The sequence below is a fragment of the Henckelia pumila genome, chromosome 1, assembly GCF_033568475.1.
Source record: "Henckelia pumila isolate YLH828 chromosome 1, ASM3356847v2, whole genome shotgun sequence".
Lineage (NCBI taxonomy): Eukaryota > Viridiplantae > Streptophyta > Magnoliopsida > Lamiales > Gesneriaceae > Henckelia > Henckelia pumila.
In genome coordinates, this window is record NC_133120.1 from 96,981,788 (window position 1) to 97,003,478 (window position 21,691).

A 21,691-nucleotide genomic window follows, 5' to 3' on the forward strand; every position below is an offset into this window, starting at 1 on the left:
TATGAGTTGGGAGTAAAAATTATTGGGACTTAAGTTTGAGGAATATATGTATCTAGTTTCAAGAATTTATAATGTCTTTCTTAAGCTTGATCAGTTTAATTGTGCACAGCTGACTATTCACGCGGCATGGTATGTTCATACAATTTATTAAATCGAGTTACATGCTATCGTGATAATATATAATTTTTGAATTTGATGATGATGTTGAATTATTTGAAAGAGTAATATGCGGATGTTTACTAAAATTAAATTAAATTGTAACGGTACTGTCTGGTTGATATCCTTTGCTAATTGTGAAATCTGGAATGATTTTATAAGTTAGATCAAACTAGGGGTGGTTTTTCGGTATACCGTACTAAAAAAATTGGTATGAAAAAAATTCATAACGATACCGATAGCGAAATTTCGAACTTTTGGTATGGAAAAAATCCATATTGATACCATATAGATATCGAAAAAAAATTTGGTATACCGAAAAAATGTCTGTATATCGAAAAAAAGTCGGTATGATATGCCGAAAATTCGGTATTTTGATCCGGTATGACAACCCTAGACCAAACTAGTTGGTTTTGATTTTTGACTTTTGATTCATGAGTACAGCTTTTTTCACAACGAAGAAAGCATGCATTTGGACCAATAAAAAAAACAGGTTTTTTCTCGAAAAAAAAAAGACGGGTCTTTTTTATGAATAGTTTTATTTGGATAACTTCATTCCATCCGGTTATATATATATTATGTATGTAAATAAATGATGGTGAAATCTGCAATATATTGTTGGATATATACTTTTGTACAATGTTCTAAAAAGCGGTAGGCGAACGGTCACCCACTGTCTAGCCCCTAGAAGCTAAGGCGGCCGCTTATACGGTTTTTTTAGTTTAAATATTTAATTATTCTAATCCGATCTATCTTAATATTTTTCCAATAATTTTTTTATCGAATTCACTTGCCTAAATGTGTTTATTTGTTCTAAATGTCTAATTATTCTCGTTCATCTTAATATTTATTCAATAATTCATCTTTATCGAATTCAAACTCGAATTGCATGGCATATTTCTTGTTTTCATGTGATACAAATTGGTGGACATATATGTCAAATAATCTTTTTTAAAAAATTAAAATAAAAAATATTATTCGTTAATCTATGCGGTCGCTTAGGCGGATTTTGGGGCATCTAGGCGAAGATTAAGCAACTTGACGATCAATTAATGTAATAACTTTCAGAAACTTCAACTGTTTAAAAATCGAGATGGTGGGCAACTGCATAGCGCCTAAGCGGTTCTAGGCGTCGTCTTTAAGAACACTACTTTTGTACATTGTATTATAATTCTCCATACAAAATTCAAATTTTGCACATCAACAACTAGAAAAAACGATGATTTCTTTTTTAAAAGTTTTTTTTATCATATATATAAAAAATACAAAATAATAAAAAAAATTAATGATCTTAATTTCAATCTTTAAGTTTAATAGTATTCATATACATGTCATTACCTGCTCCATCAGGGCCGGCATATAAAAATATTGGTCAATTATTTATACAAAATACACTAAAGGTGTTTTCTGCATACTTCATTAGTCGTTTTGAATTAGCCACTTTTAGTGGATGAAGAGGTCTAGATAATAAAGAAAATGTTATATATAATATATATAGTGAGATTTATAAATTTGTTGTAAAATGCATTTGAAATTATAAAATTATTTTTACATTTTATTTGGAAAAAAAATATTTCAAAGGTGTTATTTAATATAATCGTATAATTTTTAATGTAGTTTGTAACACAATGTGTAACTCGTATTGTACATGTAGCATAATCAAATAATAATTGCAGGTGAGATTTAAAGATATAAATTTTGCGTTCAATAATTTAACAGAATAACCAATAATTAGCAGTTAGGTATGTTTAAATTATAGCTCAATATAGTTAGACATATGTTCGATACCCAAGTCGCCATTCCATATGAAACGGATAATCTGTCGACAATCGAGCGAACATCTTACTCTATTATGTGTTTATACATTCATTGACCATAAAATTATATACGAATTTTGTGTAAATTTGATGATACATACATTATGCATTATAATTAACGATAATATGTCAATAAATCACGCCATATTAAATTGAAATATATTAGTCTGTTACTGATCTTGATCTATAACAAGAGCCCTATGTGGAGGGAATACTAGTTATTATTAAAAAAAAAATCCAAAAGTCAATTACGACAATTTATTTATTTCGGAAAATTCTATGTTGTCATCCATCACATTAATTTGATGATAATTTCAACACGAATATGAAATAATGACATTTTCACCGTAATCAAAAGTCAAACTGTATCCATCCTCAGATTAATACCGAAGTATTAAACAAATGATGAATTATTATTAAAGTAATACGATGCGCAAATACTTTGGTTAGTGAATCGAGAAAATAATTTAAAATTTTTAAAATTTTACCCATATACCTTCATTTTTTTTAAAACCATACTACTTTCATATTGTATCAACATTTAATGATTTTAAGTAAAATAATTATTTTATTCACCTAGAAATAAAATATCAAAATTCAAATATTATATCAATATAATAATAATAATAATAATAATAATATTAATTTATTAATTATTAACACATCAATTATATATATTTTTTAAATTAAAAGTTAATAGTTAATACTACCTACATCCCATCCATCCGAAATATTTAGAATATTTTAAATATTTAATATTATTTAATTTATTTAATTTTTACCAGTATACACTCAGCACTAAATGTATTAACTACTTTCAGTAAATTTTTTATTTAATTAAAACATAATTTAAATAAAGGTTAAATCGAAAATTTCTTTTGTAAAATGTACTTTCTAATGTTTTATTTTTTTTTTCGTATGCGTGAAAACACATATACGAATTTAAATATATGAATGCGGAAGGAGTACTTCACGCGTGAAGGAAAATTATTAGTTGATTGGGAATGATGGTATAAATTTAAAAAATTGCCGACTTAATCCATAGAAGCAAAGTCCCGACGGGTGTAAATACTATTTAAGACTCCATAATTGACAATTATCTACGTGGATTATTATCTTTAAATATAATAGTCTTTATTATCGAGTAGCAAATTTCTTCAGCCGCCTTTCTCAAATTTCATAGTAATAATTTTCACACAGGCGATGTTTCTCAAACACACATGATTCTGATCATATGGAAATATGGTTTTATATTTCAAGACTTAAAAGTTTGGACTGATTTTCTAAAATATATTTATTTAAAATAGGTGTATATTATTTAAGTCAAAAACTTTTATGAAACGGTCTCAAGGGTCATATTTATGAGATAGATCTTTTATATAAGTTATCCATTAAAAAGTATTACAATTTATGTCAAAAGTATTATTTATTATTATAAATATTGATAGAATTGACCCGTTTCACGGATGAAACCGTCTAACAAGAGTATTACTCATTATTTAATTAGATTTCAGTCAAAACTATGTATTGGCAGTCAAATCTTCTTCTCTATGATCAGCAAAATGTCATTTCTTCATAATAAGAAACAAATCAAATGACGTGATATTCTCAAAGATTACTGACTTGCGGACTTTGCAAATGCTTCATTCAATTGGAATATTATTATTTGTTTTGTTAGAGCACAAATAATATATATTACAAGAAAAATGTCGATTTGTAACCGAATTAGATACAGAACAAATTATCGGCCTCTAAAATCCAAATGGCAAATGATGATCATATACATAACAATTATTTTTAAATGAAAAAATAATAGAAAAATTAGAAGAGGGTTCAATTTAGCAGAAATTACTCGACACAAGCTTTCGCGTGTAACACAACATATGATTTACAATTATCATATTTTATATGTGGTAACTAATGGATTTACCATGCTTTTTCTATTACGGGAAAAGTAGGGTCGGCTGGCTGCAACACATTTTGTTAGAAGATGAAAAAAGTTTCTTGTTGAACAAAGCAAATAATTTAATATCAATTTAGTGAAAGTTGACCATGAATCATGACATATATATTTTTTCAACTCAATCATTTATATATGTATATATATATTAAAAAAAATATTTTAACTCATTGCCATGTCAGATAGGACCCACACCCTAATATTTTTTTTTGGGCAAACCCAAAAAAAAAAACTCTAATTTCCAAAATTGCCTCTTTAAAGAACTATGTGATAATAAATAACAAATATAGGAATGATATGAAATTATCGCATGAATTTCTTTTCTCTCTCTCTCTCTCTCTCTCTCTCTCTCTCTCTTTTTGGCGAGTTATATATATATTGAAACATGACCGATTTATAGCCTAATCTCCCAATGATTAACTAAATTGTAGCTAGGTACTTCTAAAAAAAAGAGATGAAATAAAAATAACTGTATTTGGTGAATTATTTTAATATTTCAATAATGTTCTTAATTTGTTTGTTTTTTTAAAAAAATTGTATTTACCTTTTTATTTTATTTTTTTACAAAATTAATCTTTATTTGCAACTTCATTACAAAAATAAATGAAATTTTCTCTTATTATTATTATTATTACATATCATGGGAAGTCTTCCTACCTTGTCTCCATGTCAACTCCTCTGCTCCATCTCCTGCAGCCTTCACTAGAATGAAGAAACCATACAACCAGCGTTTAGTATACTTGCTAACAGTACTATTTCTCATCATCCACTCCACTTCCGCCATTGATTTTCTCTTCAATGGCTTCGGTTCCTCCGACGTTTCCCTTTACGGCAACGCCACGATCGAATCCCGAGTCCTCACCCTCACAAATGACTCCACTTTCTCCATCGGTCGAGCTCTACACCCGACAAAAATCGTCACCAAGCAGCCGAATACTTCCTCCGTGCTTCCCTTTTCCACGTCTTTCATTTTCGTCATGGCCCCTTACGTGGGAGTGCTCCCGGGACACGGCATAGTTTTCTTGTTCGTTCCGCATACTGGGATTCAAGGTACGAGCTCTTCTCAAAATCTGGGATTGTTTAATTTCAGCAACAACGGGCTTCCGAGTAATCATGTGTTTGGAGTCGAGTTTGATGTGTTTAAGAACCAAGAGTTTCACGATATTAATGATAATCATGTTGGGATTGATGTCAATTCTCTCACATCTGTGAGTGCTTACGAGGCCGGGTATTGGCCTGATCAGATGGAAGATAACGGAGGTGGTAATTCTGGTTCGTATTCGTTCAAGAAACTGAAGCTTAATAATTGGGAAAATTATCAGGTTTGGATTGATTATGTTGATGGTATTGTTAATGTTACTATGGCGCCTGTGGGGTTGAGAAGGCCTAAGAAACCTCTGCTGAGTGTTCCTGTAAATCTTTCTGAAGTCTTTGAGGATCAAATGTTCGTTGGATTCACATCATCCACGGGGGCTTTGGTAGAAAGTCACAAGATTTTGGCTTGGAGTTTCAGCAACGCCAACTTTTCTCTTAGTGAGGGGTTGATCACCAAAGATTTGCCGTCTTTTGAGCCCCCAAAGACTCCATTACACAAAAGAAAAGGCTTCATTGCTGGAATCAGTTCGGGGCTATTGTTTTTCGTCTTCGCGTGTTCATTAGTTACTTTCTTGACGGTGAGAAGGAATAGGAGGATAAGGAAGGAGATGGAAGAAATGGAAGATTGGGAATTCGAGTATTGGCCACATAGAATTGCTTATCAAGTGATAGATGCGGCTACAAAGAGATTTTCTGATGAAAATATTATTGGAATTGGAGGGAATGGGAACGTTTATAAAGGGGTGTTGCCTGGAGGTGCAGAGGTTGCGGTGAAGCGGTTTTCTCTTGAAAACGGCCAAGGGATTAGAGAGTTCCTGGCTGAAATATCAAGTCTTGGGAGACTGAAACACAGGAATTTAGTGGGATTGAGAGGTTGGTGCAAGAAAGAAAAGGGCAGCCTGGTTTTGGTGTATGATTACATGGAAAATGGGAGTCTTGATAAAAAATTGTTTGATTGTGGGGAAAGCAAGATGTTGAGTTGTGAAGATAGACTACGGATTCTGAAGCAAGTGGCTTCTGGAATCTTGTATTTACACGAAGGATGGGAGGCCAAAGTGTTGCATCGAGATATCAAGGCGAGCAATGTGCTGCTCGATAAAGAAATGAATGCTAGGCTAGGTGATTTTGGACTAGCGAGAATGCACGATCACAATAAGATGGCTGGCACTACACGTGTGGTTGGCACAGTTGGGTACTTAGCGCCAGAGGTGATCAAGAGCGGCCGAGTATCGACACAAACCGATGTTTTTGGTTATGGAGTACTGATCTTGGAAACCATTTGTGGTAGAAGACCTATTGAAGAAGGCCAGCCACATCTGATAGAGTGGGTGTGGGAGTTGAGTAGCAGAGGGGCATTGCTCGATGTGATCGATGCGCGATTAAGGAGCAGAGATGGTCTCGATGAGAAGGAAGTGGAACAAATGCTTCATTTAGGCTTGCTGTGCGCACATCCAGACTCAAATTCAAGGCCAAAAATGAGGCAAGTAGTGAAGATCCTTGAAGGGAAGAACGAGTTCGATGAGGCCGAGGATTGGGAAATTCCTTTACTTAAGATGATGGAAGCTCAAGATTGGTGCATTTTTCCACGAACCTTTGGTGATGATTTCAATTCACACCCAACATTTGAAGAGATCGGGCAGGCAATGTCTTCGTCATTGTCAAGTTCTTGGTCCAATACGTACGTACAAGGGAGGTGAATCTTTCGTTACTTATTTATTGGTATTTCAATTTCCTTACTGTTTTTCTTGTTATAAACGGATTTGGAAAAATATTCTTGTGATCCACAGTGTAATTATGACTTCATTGACAATGATTGTGAACTTTAAGTTGTTTACAAGGTACTCAAGAATGATTGAGTATGTTTAATCATTTGGTGTAAAGACGATGGAATAATGGATAAACTTATGAGTGGGAAATTTGTTGCAACAACACGAATAATCTTAAAAACTAAGTTGCATTCCGATTTTAATGTTTGGTTGAGACAATATTTTCTTACCAGAATGATAATCGGGCCCGAGAGGATGATGAGTAATGCCATTTGAGAGATATTATTACGATTATACCAGTTTGACTTAGAGGTGGAAGAGTTTTCAGTCGGACGAGCAAGAAGTTAAAGCCACTTATCCCCTCCAACCTAAACCATAAAACTCTGGCCAAATTCATTTCTCTCTTCATGTTTTTTACGACAACGATTTTGTTAATTTCATTTTTATACATATATGTATAATTCTGGTGTATTATAATATATAAAACTAAACCACGAAGTGGGATCGAGCGGGGATAGCTCAGTTGGGAGAGCGTCAGACTGAAGATCTGAAGGTCGCGTGTTCGATCCACGCTCACCGCATTTAGTTTTGGGCTTTTTCTTGCTTTATTTTTATATGGGCTTTAGTGGTACAGCCCAAAAATTAACTGTACAGGACCTACCCTAAATCCCAAATGTATTCGTTATTACATTTGCCCCTTTAGATGGTTCAACTGCAACTATTCAAGAGCCTTCTCCTTGATTTATTGAATTAATTTCTCGTCCTTAATTATTCACTTTCTGATAATTAAATTTCTATAACCATCAACCATTACCAATGATGGAGATGGTTTTTTCAGTACATATTCTAATCAACAAAGCTAGCAGTACCAATGATATTTGTTATTATTCGTGTACCCAAAGTGAACACAAATCGAAATACTCCAAGTCCAAAATTCACGGGGATAAAAAAAAAACCAAAAAAAAATCCAATAATATTCATGAACATTCACGCAGCTTCAACAGCAGCAGGTCTATACAAATCAGCAAAACTTTCCTTAAGATCCACCGTTAGCAACGATACACTCGGCCGCGCCACCCTGCCGGTATATCCATATTCCGGCCACAGAGGCTGTGCCACCGCGAACCGCTCGCAAGTTTTAAGCCATTTAGCCTGCATGTACCGATGCTTTCGCCACGGTGCCATGTGCTGTTTTTTCGCCTTCATGCATCTCTTGGCAGCCGTGCATAAGATCTTTAACAACGCCAGAAGCCTTTCGATTTTTCCCACGAAAATTTCGGGGAGGGCTTCGACCAGCTTGTCATATTCCGGGTTTGCTCGGGCCATCTCGAACTCGGCCCGAAAGTTCAGTTCAATGATCACCCTCACTTCCCCTCCCTTGGATCTTGAAGTGTCAATTACGTCCAAGAATGTGTGTTCCCCTGCATAAAACATTAACTTTTTCACTACAATTCTTTCGTTTTTTTTCTTAGTGGTGAGAGGGTTATTAGTAATTTTCGTACCTCTCTCAATCTTTTATTTTTTTTCTTCAACCCTCTCTATTATATGAATCTCAAAGTTCAAACTATTTCAATAAAATCATATCTAACATATATGTATCATATCCTAATAAAATAAATATATATTTTGTACACAAAAATTATTAAATACAAACAAATTTTAATATGTACCTTATAAGCATGCGTACTGCCTACCAAGAAACACTAATTATATAGATAATATATATTTGAAGCATGTTAATAAGATCCTAGCACATGGATAATATCCAAATCATGTATCCAATGACTCGTATTTTTACATATAGGCGTAATTAATTATATATTGTTGACGTGACAAATCATGGGACATTAGATTTATCATTGGGGTAATACCCATGTGGTAAGTTGAACTCAACCCTTGAAGCAATTGTAATTTACAATATTCCATTCTTATTTTTCATTTATTAACCTTAGTGGGTCCTAGTACCCTCTAATTCCCGACCAGCTCTCCTTTATATTACCTGCTTTTCATTTCGGACGTTCATTATGCTAACAACTATTTTATCTTTCTTAGTTATCTTAAAAAAAATTATGGATACCATTATTCTTTTTAAAATGAAATGTGTCATCGCATTAAAAAAAAATTTAGTCAATGTCTCTCACATAAGCAACACCATGATGAGTGCCTCACTGAGTTGTACGTCAGCCAAAAAACACAAATTAATTATGATATTTTGTGTGAAATAATTTAAACTTGAAATAAGGTTTAACGAACTTTTTGCGAAAATTTATGGCTCAAATCAGTGAAAACTTTGGAAGATCAACATGTATATATAAAGCTAGCAAGAAACAGTACTAGCTAGCTAGGTAATAAGTTATATATATAATATATACCTGAGGGGATATCTGGTGAACTTCTCCATTTGGACTTGCAAATTGCGCTGTTAAAACCACAACTTTGCAGGCGCCGGCAAACAACTTCCATGAGACATTTCCGGCAACTCTTCTGCTCCGGCGTCCCGCAGGCGCAAGCGTTTCCGGCCTGCTTCGCTTCCTTAACGATTTTCCTGATTCTTGACTCTAAACTACTCGTTCTGAATACTGTAGCCTGCAAATTTACTCAACATTTCAGCGCCTTATCAAAGATTTGTGACGCATTAGAACAGATAAAATTAAATTAATTACTTGTAGAAGCTGGAGTTGCGTCTCCCATGAGTTCTTCTCATCATCAATATCTTTAGCATTTTTTGCATTGATGTTTTCGTTTTCGTTTTCTTGTTCTTGTTCTTCATCATCAAAGCTGGTTCCGGTAGATGACTGCAGGCTCTCGGATTCTTCGCTCAAGAACTCAAAAACTGTGTCGGATAAATTGATTCCTGCAGGCTCTCCGGAGAACTCAACCAGCTCCCCCATTTCGTAACTTAGGATCCGGTGGTTTATTCGAATTCTAGACATACTTCTTAACAGTACTGTAATTTATTTTTGACTTCTCACTATAAACTTCATTCCCCAACAATTAATGGGATGTTGGCATTAAATACAAGAGCATGGTGCAGGCTCCGCATAATATTCTATATAATATTTCTTTCTTTTTTTCTATAAAATGTTATATAGTTTATTTTTAAAATATTCAATAAATGTTTAAAGTACTGTTCCATGGAGACGAATATATATAATATATATTACTTTGATTTTAGAAAATATATTTGTATTATCATGATATATATGTTGGGATAGTGATGCCACATCATGCATATTTCATTATTTCAATAATATATTTTTTTTAAAAATATAAATGATTTTAAAATATAATATAATGATGAAATAAAGATAGAAATTATTGAACTAAAGTAATGATGGCATTGGAGAATATTATATACAATACATTAAACTAAAATAAGTTTAACTAGCCCTTTTTTTTTTTTTTCTCCCCATGAGGATATTTCTTTCGAATTCATATTCTTTCAAGTTTTCACTTGCTATTTCTAAAACGGGATTCTACCTAAAGCAATTAGATCATTAAAAAAAAATCTAATATTTATGTCAATTTCCACAAGATGATAAGTTTTGCAAAAGTATATAATGAAAACGAACTTTTAAATCAATATCGTCATTCAATTAAATATATTCTGTTTTCATCGAAAAAAGATACAAAACTAAGTAGATTGAGAAAAATTAACAAAAATCAACAAATGTAAACACCTACTTCTTCGACTTGTATTGTATACGATTGATTCCTTCTAAAATTTGGACTACATTTAAAATTCTTATATGTTACAAAAAGTAAATAAATTTTCTTGATAAAATATATATTTGAAGCCCATAGCAATTAGCATTGCTCATGGATGGTTCCACGTGGGTACATGTAATTGGGCGTCATATATAGGATTGGTCTAACGTGTGGGACCAGACAGCATGATCCACCTCGGCCACGCTCAATCATTGAATCTACTCTGAAGCTTATGGATATACTCGAATATTCACATTTTATTTTTATATTATATTCTCTTTTATTTTTTATTTTTTTTATTTGGGCATATGTAGACTGTAATAGTAATTTTTTCCCCTACCTCACCATGTGCAAGAAATTTCAAGTACGGTGAATTTTGTTGCGTGACTTGTTCGAGTTGGTAGAGTAGATAAATTTTTGTCAAATGATCAACGGTTTAATTCCCAGGAGCAACACTTTTTTGGATGAGGTTGTCGTACAATACTTTTCCAATGTAATTTACTTGACTGGAGTAGTTTGCATGTTATTGCATTAACCTGTGGTTTACCCAGTATACATAGAACGATAATATATGCAAGTTTTCATGTCATAAAAAAAATGTACAGTGGATCCTCTTATTGTATTTTAAACTTCATTTCATTATTTTTGTAAGGAGTGATTCACCCTTAAAATATATATAGTCGCATGAAGATATTATAATATTTTAAATTATATAGATAATTTTTTCCACTCTAATTTGTGTACACTATATAAGTTTGTATTATATTTATCAATATTTTTTTCTACCAATGTTACAAATATACTTTATTATTTACAACTTGAAAAACGTGCATCCATTTTTTGAATGAATTAGATAGAGTTAAAACAAAAAGTTTGTTTATAATTTGTTATTTCAATAATTTTTTTTAATCTATGAAAAAATATGATAGGACGAATGACGTCAAATATGATGACTCTAGTAGCTAGTATATATACATTTATATCTAAATTAACGTGAAATTTTGCTACTTTTGCCTCAATTACACATTTCAAGTTTTCTTTTCTGTTTGTTCAGATAATATAATATGTTGTCTTATTTTAGTTTTCACACGAATTAAGAGAAAAATTTATTGGGATAGTAAATTTTATATAAACTTTTTATTTTATTTCTATTTAATGTATTAAAAAATGATTGCACAATTTTCAAGGTGTAGTTAATAGGGGTATATTAGTAAAGAAGTGTAAAAAAATAATACTAAATATTGTGTATGACTATATATTTGAAACAAACAAAAAAGGAAACGTGAACAATATAATGGGACGGAGGGATTATTATATTTAGTAATAATTTTTCCTAATTTTTATTAAAGTAATCTTATTAATTACGTCTTGAAAAATGTGCAATCATTTTTGAATAAACTAAACAAAAATAAAATAAAAATTTTGTATATGATTTATGCGATTGACATATTATTTGAGTCACTTATGAAAAAACCAAAATATAAATTTTTTTATTTATGTCTCATATGAAAAATAATGTTTTTGGTATAGAGAATGATATTTTTTCATAGATCGGGTTAAATAGAAGACCTGTTTCATAAAATTTATATATGAAATCAACAAATCGTATTTAAGAATTTTTACCTAATTTTTATTATTAATACAAACAGAACAAAGTGATAAAAATCCACAAGTTGGTAACACAAGATGAGACTGGTCCTCTTTTAAAGCCGTCAATTTGGGTTAGGCCCGTTGGATTGACATGACCCGCCACATAATTTAAATGGATTGGGTTGAAATTTTTTTAACCCAACAAAATGTGGGCCTAGATGGGCCAACCCGCCTAGGCCCGCGACCCGCGCGAGTTGGCCCGCCGCGGGCCTAGAAAATTAATAATTTATTTTTATTTTTTTATTATATATTTATTTTTTAATAAAAGTTGTGATTTTTTTTGTATTAATGACTTTATATAAAATTTAAACACATGAAATCAATAATTAAAATTTTTATTAATATGTTTATATTAATATTTATTTATGAAATGATATTTATAATTAATTATAATATTATTTATTTATTTTTATTTGTCGTGATCCAACCCGCGGGCCGGCCCGCCTAACCAGCAACTTACCTTGGATTGGGTTGGGTTGAGGATTTTTAGCCCGTCAGGATGGTAGGTCGGCTCGCCATCGACCAGCCAAAATGTGGGTTTTTGATGGGTTAGCCCGCCCCGCCTTGAATTGGCCCGTTTGAGAGCTCTATCCTGTTTGTGCAAAAAAATTGGATAAGAATTGAATTGATCGGACAAGTCACATGTTACCGAGTTCTATCCAACAACGTGGGCCCACTCCACCTAATGTCATTGTCAAGTCTCTATACTTACGCGGCGACCAGCCCGTGGTTGTGTTCCAACCGAATATTTGGTTCCCCAAGTTTGCCACTGAATTTCGAGGTGTGTGGGAATAGGACAATGGGCAATTTGGTATTTGCGCTGCTCGTCCAATCAATTCTTTGTTTGAGTCATTCAAAGTAGTAGGAGCAAGGAATAAATGACAAGATGTTGGGAAACCAAATTATATTTATGTATCATCAGCCAAAATTATATTTATTTTTATTGTCCCCACGCATTATTGATTGTTAAAAATCTATCTATATTCTTGAAAAAACAGCACATATAATATAATCTAATCTACTTCATATAAATATACATATATTTCATTTGTGGACGTTTCCTATATTGTACACATTCATAACTTAGATAAGAATGCATGCAGCAGTTTACTTTTGAAATATTTTGTGCCATCTGTATTCATACTTACAAAAATAACATGATGTAAATTGCATTCAATAGATAATATATTCAATTGCGAGCAAGTATGTAAAATAAACACGGATATATGGTGACTCGGATGTTACTATTTTTAGAAATTAATGGAAAACAATTATGTATGTTGATGAATAATGAATTTGAAAATTTGGGTGTTTATGAAAAAGGTCTTCAAAAACATTATATTGTTTATATAATTAGGCGCATTTTTTAATAATTAAACCTAACATGTAGAGAGTTTGTTAGGATGGTTAGTTCGAGTATCCTTAAGTAATTCGGCAAAAAGAAGAGAAAATAAATCAGAAAATCAAGCCAAATTTGTTTGAATTATTTTTGCTTCTCAAAGCATCATCCTTACTCAAGCAAATGTATAGATATATTGAAATATGAAGTTTTCTATGCGAGTGAAGTGTAGGGCATGAACGGCTCTTGTATGTGCTCTTCGATGTCAATAAGCGAAGATAAGAATAAGATCGATATTGAACACGTAATCATACCTCATCCACATCAATGAATGAATGCTGATTTCAATTTTGATCCGTTTTCAACCCGGACCGGACTCAATTCCGTAATGGGTCGGGTCAGAATATTCTAGACGTAAAACCAATCAGCTTAAGTTTTAGCCTATTACCATTGTTTATATATATAAATTATAATCTTTTATTATTAATAATAATTAAGTTTGAGCACCTTAAAGAAACTGTTTGTTGGTGTCTTGGTCTATTTTTCAAATGCCCAAAAATACCCTTTATACCCACATTTTTTTCAACTACTTTCTCCCATCAAAATTCCTACAAAATTTTGACTATCTCAAAATCCATGACTATACTAATTTTTATGCCATTTCAAATTTTTCACCTCCCACATCTTCCACTTTTGAGGAAAAAAAACACATCTTCGACTTTTAAGAAAAAAAATATGTTTGTTTGTTACACACGCAATGCGTATGCCCTACTGCTAGTATATATAATATATGTATGTATGTATGTTAAAGCGTAATTCTAGAAAATATATACACGTTGAAAAGAATTTCTTAAAGTATATCAAATAATTATTTTGCCATTCTAGTGCTTAAAATTTAAATAAACAGAAACATAAATTAATATTACTTACAAAAATCCGTTTGGGCCAGGTTGTTAACCGAATCCATTCGGCCATTCGGGCTCAGAGGTCTGATTTGATTGGGCCGCATTTCAACTGAACCGACAAATTACTCGCAAAATACAACATATATACAAGTAGAATTATGCTTGGACACTTCTTCGTTTTTTGTTCCACTAGTATCTCATACGTGCGATGCACGGATTGTATTGTATATATAACGATTAAAAATTGATAAATATGACAATTGAGTTTGTAATTAAATAGTAGATACAAAATCAACACTAAAGTAAATTTTAAAAAAAAGTTTAAAAAAGTATTATTACATATTTTGAAAAACTTTCTTAAATACAATATTTATAGTTGGGTTTCTTTCATTGTAAATTTGTAATAATAATCACATATTAAAATTTTAAGACCCTTGAGATTTGTAACTCTGGATACAACGACATACATTTGACCATTATTGAAAACATGTTTCATAAAAAAAGCCACATATGTGATAATGATTATCTTTGACTTTTGTTAATTGTCATTGTTTATTAAACAATTAAGAAAAATTATCTTCGTTGGAACTTGAAAGGAACTCTTGGATCAGATTTTGATTAATAGATTATCACATTTGAGTTGGAATGCTGAAAATTTCACACGCATTTGCTTTATTGAAAAAATTGATTTTGTATTTGTTTGACGTGGTCTTGTATTTCAATCTATTTTGTGAAAAAACCATGTTTTTAACAACATAAAGATGACCTTCTTTGAGAATTGACTTCAATTTCTCAAGGATGTCATATTTTATGGTTGCATATATGCGTGCTCCCTGTAAAATTGAGAAGAACGTATATTATACCAACATTTTTTAGATACATGGATATCCAAAAAAAAAATTAAGTATAACTAAACTTCTTGAAATATGCATTTCATGATGAGATCTCTCTTGCTATCATATGGAGGTAGATCGTAACAACGGACAAGTCGTAGTTTTAGGACGGAGTAAAAGTTCTGCGGCTCGAGTTCACGGATAACTTTAAACAATGGAGCCATTTGGTTTTCAGAATAAAATCGGCGGGTTTTTTTTTAAATATTACATCATAGTTTTGCACGTGAAAAATATTTATACCATCATTGTGTTCAAATGCATATTTGAAATTTTTTGGTATATATGTTGATATTTAAAAATTTTAATTGTTTGCTGAAATTAAGGGTGGTTTATTTGAATTCTAGTTTGAATTTTAAACATTCGGTTATATTTTGTAATCTATACCTATTTATTAAGCAAGAAGGACTTAGAGAAATTGCATGGTCTCTTGGTATGAGAGCCCTAATTTTGAAATTTCAAATAATATGAAAAAGAGTGGAAAATAACTAATATAATTCATGTTTGAACTATCCTTATGGTTAATATTCTTAACCCAAAAAACATTCATTTTTTTGTTCCCATAAATTTATTAGATTTTTTTCGAAATTAATTTTAATAAAAAAATTCAATTTTTTCGTCACACACAATGGGTGTGTGCAAATATACTAGTATATAGCCCCAATGGGGTGTCCAAGTTGGTGGAGCAGGTGAACTCTTGGCCAAAGGTCAGGAGTTCGATTCTCCCTGCCAACACTTTCTTGGGCTAGCCTGTCACACAGGGTTTGCCCAGTGTGGTTTACCTGATTAGCGTAGTTTGCAGGCTATTACGTTAGTCCGAGGGTTTACCTAGAGCGCACCTAAGGATAGCGGCTGCGGGTTTCCACGTCACAAAAAAAAATAAAAATACTAGTATATATATGTGTGTTAAGTTTAAAAAATTAATGGTTTGCTGAATTTAAGGGTGCATGGTTTATTTGAATTTTCTAGCTTGAAATTGAAACATTCGTGTGTGTGTGTGTATATATATATATATATATATATATATACATATATATAATAATTTTTAGCTGCCCAACCATTCCTGTCCAACTCGTCTCTGATCACTAAAACCCACTACCGGGTTTTAGTTGTTTTTTTTTTAAAAAAATTTCGTATCACTAAAACCCACTATCTGGTTTTAGTTTTCGGGGATAAGTTGGGCATCATTGGTTGGGTATCTGAAAATTTCTATATATATATATATATATTGTCATGCCCCGGGCCCAGGCCCGTGCCTGCGTCACTGCACAACGGGCCCCTATAGCAACTACTTCGTATTCATCCTCGCTTTACGAAAATGATCAACCCAAGTTACTATAGAAGTCCATTGTAGCCAATTTTAAACTCATTTTAAACCTTTCATTTTTCTCATGTGGGACACGGGTCTCACAATCACCCCTCCTTCAGAACGCGACGTCCTCGTCGCGGCCTGATCGATCCACCAGCACCGGAAATCTAGAGATGGCTCCTACAGGTTCAAGAGGTGGCTCCCACGCACGTAGCATTTTGTCCCGCATAGCACTTATTTGTCGGGGTCTGCCGGCTAGTGACCGTCTCTGATACCATTCTGTCATGTCCCGGGCCCAGGCCCGTGCCTGCGCGACTGCACAACGGGCCCCTATAGCAATTACTTCGTATTCGTCATCGCTTTATGAAAATGATCAACCCAAGTTACTATGTCCATTGTAGCCCATTTTAAACTCATTTTAAACCTTTCATTTTTCCCATGTGGGACAGTGGTCTCACACACACACACACACACACACACACACACACACACACATATATATATATATATATATGAATGCTCAGCTGTCCAACCATGTTATTCTACTAGGTCCGTGACTACTAAAACCCGATAGTGGGTTTTAGTGGTTTTTTTTTTTTTTTGCATCACTAAAACCTACTACCGGGTTTTAGTGGTCGCGGACCAAGTGAAAAAACATGGTTGAACAACTGAAAAATTCCTATATATATATATATATATATATATAAACGCAAGAGCACCTTAGTGATCAATGATATGGCCTCCCTCGTGATTTTACCCTTGGATGACTACATGAATTTGTTCGGCCCAATCACACCGTCTTGGTTAAAAACAAACTACTCAATAATTAAAACTAGAATTAAACAAGAATTAAAATAAAAAGAAAAGAAAAAGTGCAGAAATATCTTCTCTTATCCAGCCGCCTTGCTCTGGTTGTGCGTCCAAAAATCCCTGATGAATCCCCTTATCCCGTATGAATAAGTCCCTTAAATACGAGTTTAAAAAGCCCATGGAAAATAGCCCGTAAAATAAGACTTTTTAATTTCCGAAATTCTAAATTTTTCTGATTTCGGATGTCGCGCTCGAGTGAGCACAACCTCTCGCTCGAGCGAAAGACTCTCTGTTCCGAAGATTTCTGCTCCCGTATTTCTCGCTCGAGCGATCACAAGCTCTCGCTCGAGCGAGCATGTTTCTGCCAGAAAAAATAATTCACACACAGACTTGCGCGGTTCCCATCTTTCCTTGCGCGATTGCGCGTCCACTAGCGCTGATAACCATCAATCATGCTATCGCTGAAACATCCTAAAACTACTACTGAATTTTTTTTTAAATCTCTTATTATAAAATAATGAATATAAATATATATATGCCCATACATATATATATCGTACTTAAAAATAACTTTACTTAATTTAAAATAAAAATACACAAAAAATACAATAAAGGTACACGCATGCAATTAAATACTTAAAACTAATTACTAAATAATAATTTATAAGAATGTCATAATAAAATTCCTAAATAATATTTCTTTCACAAAAATTCATGAAAACTTAGAAAATAATTACTTAAATGTAAAATCCATGCATATACTAAAAATCTATAATAATAATACATATGCGGAAATATATGTTCTAGTCTCAACATAAAAATCATCTTAGAGCAATGGTCACGGGTTCTAGCCGCCTGGATACTCATATGCCCTCGCCACCAGTCGGGAACACATTAACTTCATTAACATTCTGCTCACCTGCACCATTTAAATCTAGTGAGCCTAGAGGCTCAGCACGTTCTATCCTTATATAACAAAATGAAACCACACACAAGCACACATCATATAAAATACGTGAATAATAATTATACGTGCATGCTCTTAAAATATTATGCATATAAACATGAATAAATAATTATAATGCTTCATCATCATGCTAAACATAAACATCATATTTAATAAATCTCATAAAATGTCTTATCATAATTTCTTAGTTCTCAACAGGTCGTATCCATGTCGGTGACATCATACTGAGCGATTGATCAATCTATAAACCAACGTACGCGGCGGTGGGGTTTTCACCTCTGTGCTGCCACTTCACCAGCCCTCTCAGCTGGATCCATAAGCTCATCATACTTATACATCATTAGGAAGGTCACCGGGCCCAGGTATCCCGGCCTCCAACCACATCACTTTCCACCTTCACTTCAACTTCCATAAAAATATATTTTTCTTAACATACATTTAAACTTATCATAAAAATTCTTACATGATGCATGAACTTAAAAAAATATCATTTATTTCTTTATTTCATGAAAATTTGTCCGTAAATATATATTTAATTTATTTTCTTAAAAATCATACTTATATATCTAATAAAAATGCATGCATGAATTAAATATATATTTACGGACGTTTATTTTTCCAAGGACTTGTTCGAGCTGCTGACCACTTAACTTAAACCCATAAATTTTTAGACTGACTCAAAAACCCAAAAGCCCGACCTGAAAGGCCCATTAAGCTTCATGGGCCCCCAGGCCCATGAAAAACTAATGGGCTTACTAAAAACATAATTTAGGCCCATAAACTTATTAACTTAAAGTTAAATTAATAAAATTATTAACTAACCATTAACTTATAAATTTGACCGATAAAATTACTAAACCCGCCACAACTTGGTCCAATAATTTTCATGGATCACACGGCCCATGACAAATTAGTGGGCTCACTTCATTAATTAATTAAGCCCATAATTAAAATTAAACTAGTCTAATTAATTAATTAACTCGAACCCAAACTCATTTATTATTAACTTAATCTCTTATTTAATTCAAAATAAAAATACCCGAGTCCAACTAATATAAACCAAACCCAAACCAAACTAACTTGACCCATTATATTTTAGACCCAACCCGGACCCGAAAAGCCGAGCCCGGCCTGCCAAAACACCAGACACAACCCTAGATTACCTCTCCCTAAGCCCAACTCGAGGCAGCCCTGAGCGGCTTCCGAAAATCTGATCGTGCCGCCTGCTCAGGCCACCTTTGGATGTGAAACCACCTCCCATACTTAGCCAACACCCAGAAGGTTCTAACCCAACAAATTTGACCTTAAAACAAGCCCTGTAGAAGGAGAACAAACCAAAACAACAGAGCCCCTCTGCTGCTGTTCGTGCAGAACGCGACCGCTGATTCCGGCCGTTCGGCCGCCAATCTCCGGCCACCACTGGCCGGAGAACCACCTGGAAAAACTTTTCAAAGGTCTTGGGATTATAACTCAACTAGAACCAACCTAAAACTTGTCCTGTGGACCAAGAACGAGCCCTCGCACGCAAACCGCTCAGTTTGCGTCTAAACCTGCGTCCAGCATGAACCTAGCCCAAACCAACGACTAAAGCCACTGAACCGTCATCCAAACACGACCCTAGGGACCCTATATCAACCCTCAACCCGTTGGTCAGCAAGCTAGAACAATCCATGACAGAAAAACGTGATAAAATTGATTCATAAGCTTTAAAAACGTAGGTTCTATGCATGTTCATGAATGTTCTTCATTAAAACCACATATATCATGCAAGATCATAATTTTCATGCTAAAATCAGAATAATATGACTTAAATGGTGTTCAAAAAGGGATTCAAACGTGCCTTGATGAATATTTGCAAGAAATAACGTTTATGTCGCGTCGTACGGCTCTCTGGGACGAACAGATCTCCAACCAATATAAAATCTTAAAAGCTCGGCTACGGGGCTGTGAAAATCTTGCTAGAACGATGAAGATGATGGAGAAAGGTTGAGGGAGGCGGCTAGGGAGTTGAGGCGTGAGATAGGGTAGAAAATCTTAGGATAATATTTGGGTAGTCTAGGTTAAATATTTAAATAAATACTTTGGGTAGATAATTACTAAAATTTAAACTAAAAAAATACATGATAATTTTCTAAAAACTTAAAAATCCCGAAATAATAAAATAGGTGATTTTTAAAACTTAATAAAAGTCATTAAAATGATTTATTTTGGGTAAAAACGGACATCTAAATATACATATATATAAATACCATAATTTTCTTCAAATTATACCTTAAAATAATATTTTAAGGCTCCTAAAAATCTCCGAAAATATTTTGGGTGAAAACAAACATCTCGTCCGTCCACGGCCCCGCCTACGCGATCATAAAATAAACTTTCTCAAATAAATTCATAAACCACAGAAAACAAATTTAAATGCCGAAAAAATATTTAAAACATGAAAATAAATCACATAATTTAAATAATCACTCATAAAAACAATTTAACACATTTTCACATTATTTTAAACTTATTAAATCTCTTAGTTATGCATGCGGATTTACGTAGCAAATTTTCGGACGTTACAATTCTCTCCCCCTTAAATGGAATTTCGTCCTCGAAATTTGATTTAACTTAGTCGTCTAATAACACATGACTAAAATGTTTCAAAACTAATTTTTTAAACTTAAATCCCAAAAACATAACTTAATTTATATATCTAAAATTCAACTTAAATCTCAAAAAGAAAAAAAAATTTCTAACTTGTCAAACTTAAAATCTAAAATCATAACTTAATCTACAAATCTAAATGTCAAACTTACGTCTCATAAATTATCAAACTTAATTTTTTAAACAAATATCATTCTAGTCATCCTGGTGTGTAACGTGTATCAGAAACATACTGTAATTTCCATAAATTCTCTACGTAACCGCATTGCATAAATAATTTTTTTTTTTTTTTTTTTTTTTACTTTAAGACTTTCATAACTTAAAATTATCATTTTCATAAATCATTAAAACAAAAATCATGTGTCCCATGCATAAAACATAATTTAAAACATTTAAAACTTACAGACTGGCAGTGCGGCTTCTGAGCTCCGTGTAGCAGGCTAGTAACCCTCCAAGGACCATGGCTCTGATACCAAATGAAACATCCTAAAACTACTACTGAATTTTTTTTTAAATCTCTTATTATAAAATAATGAATATAAATATATATATGCCCATACATATATATATCGTACTTAAAAATAACTTTACTTAATTTAAAATAAAAATACACAAAAAATACAATAAAGGTACACGCATGCAATTAAATACTTAAAACTAATTACTAAAT

The 21,691-nt window shown here is 32.7% G+C and overlaps 2 protein-coding genes and 1 non-coding gene across 3 annotated transcripts; 2 read left to right on the forward strand and 1 right to left on the reverse strand.

Annotated features, from left to right (window-relative positions):
- The first annotated feature begins 4,429 nt into the window (after positions 1-4,429).
- On the forward strand, positions 4,430-6,934 carry LOC140874599 (L-type lectin-domain containing receptor kinase VII.1-like). The gene has a single exon (XM_073277914.1). It carries the CDS (start codon positions 4,641-4,643, stop codon positions 6,723-6,725), a length of 2,085 nt encoding a protein of 694 aa, XP_073134015.1. The 5' UTR covers positions 4,430-4,640; the 3' UTR covers positions 6,726-6,934.
- Positions 6,935-7,302: 368 nt separating this feature from the next.
- TRNAF-GAA (transfer RNA phenylalanine (anticodon GAA)) lies at positions 7,303-7,375 on the forward strand. Its single transcript has one exon. It is a non-coding gene; the product is annotated as a tRNA-Phe (tRNA).
- Positions 7,376-7,644: 269 nt separating this feature from the next.
- LOC140875332 (uncharacterized) lies at positions 7,645-9,886 on the reverse strand. The gene is made up of 3 exons (XM_073278993.1): positions 9,458-9,886; positions 9,167-9,380; positions 7,645-8,215 (listed from the first exon to the last, which is right to left on the reverse strand). Exons 1-3 carry the CDS (start codon positions 9,725-9,727, stop codon positions 7,782-7,784), a joined length of 918 nt encoding a protein of 305 aa, XP_073135094.1. The 5' UTR covers positions 9,728-9,886; the 3' UTR covers positions 7,645-7,781.
- Positions 9,887-21,691: the final 11,805 nt, after the last annotated feature.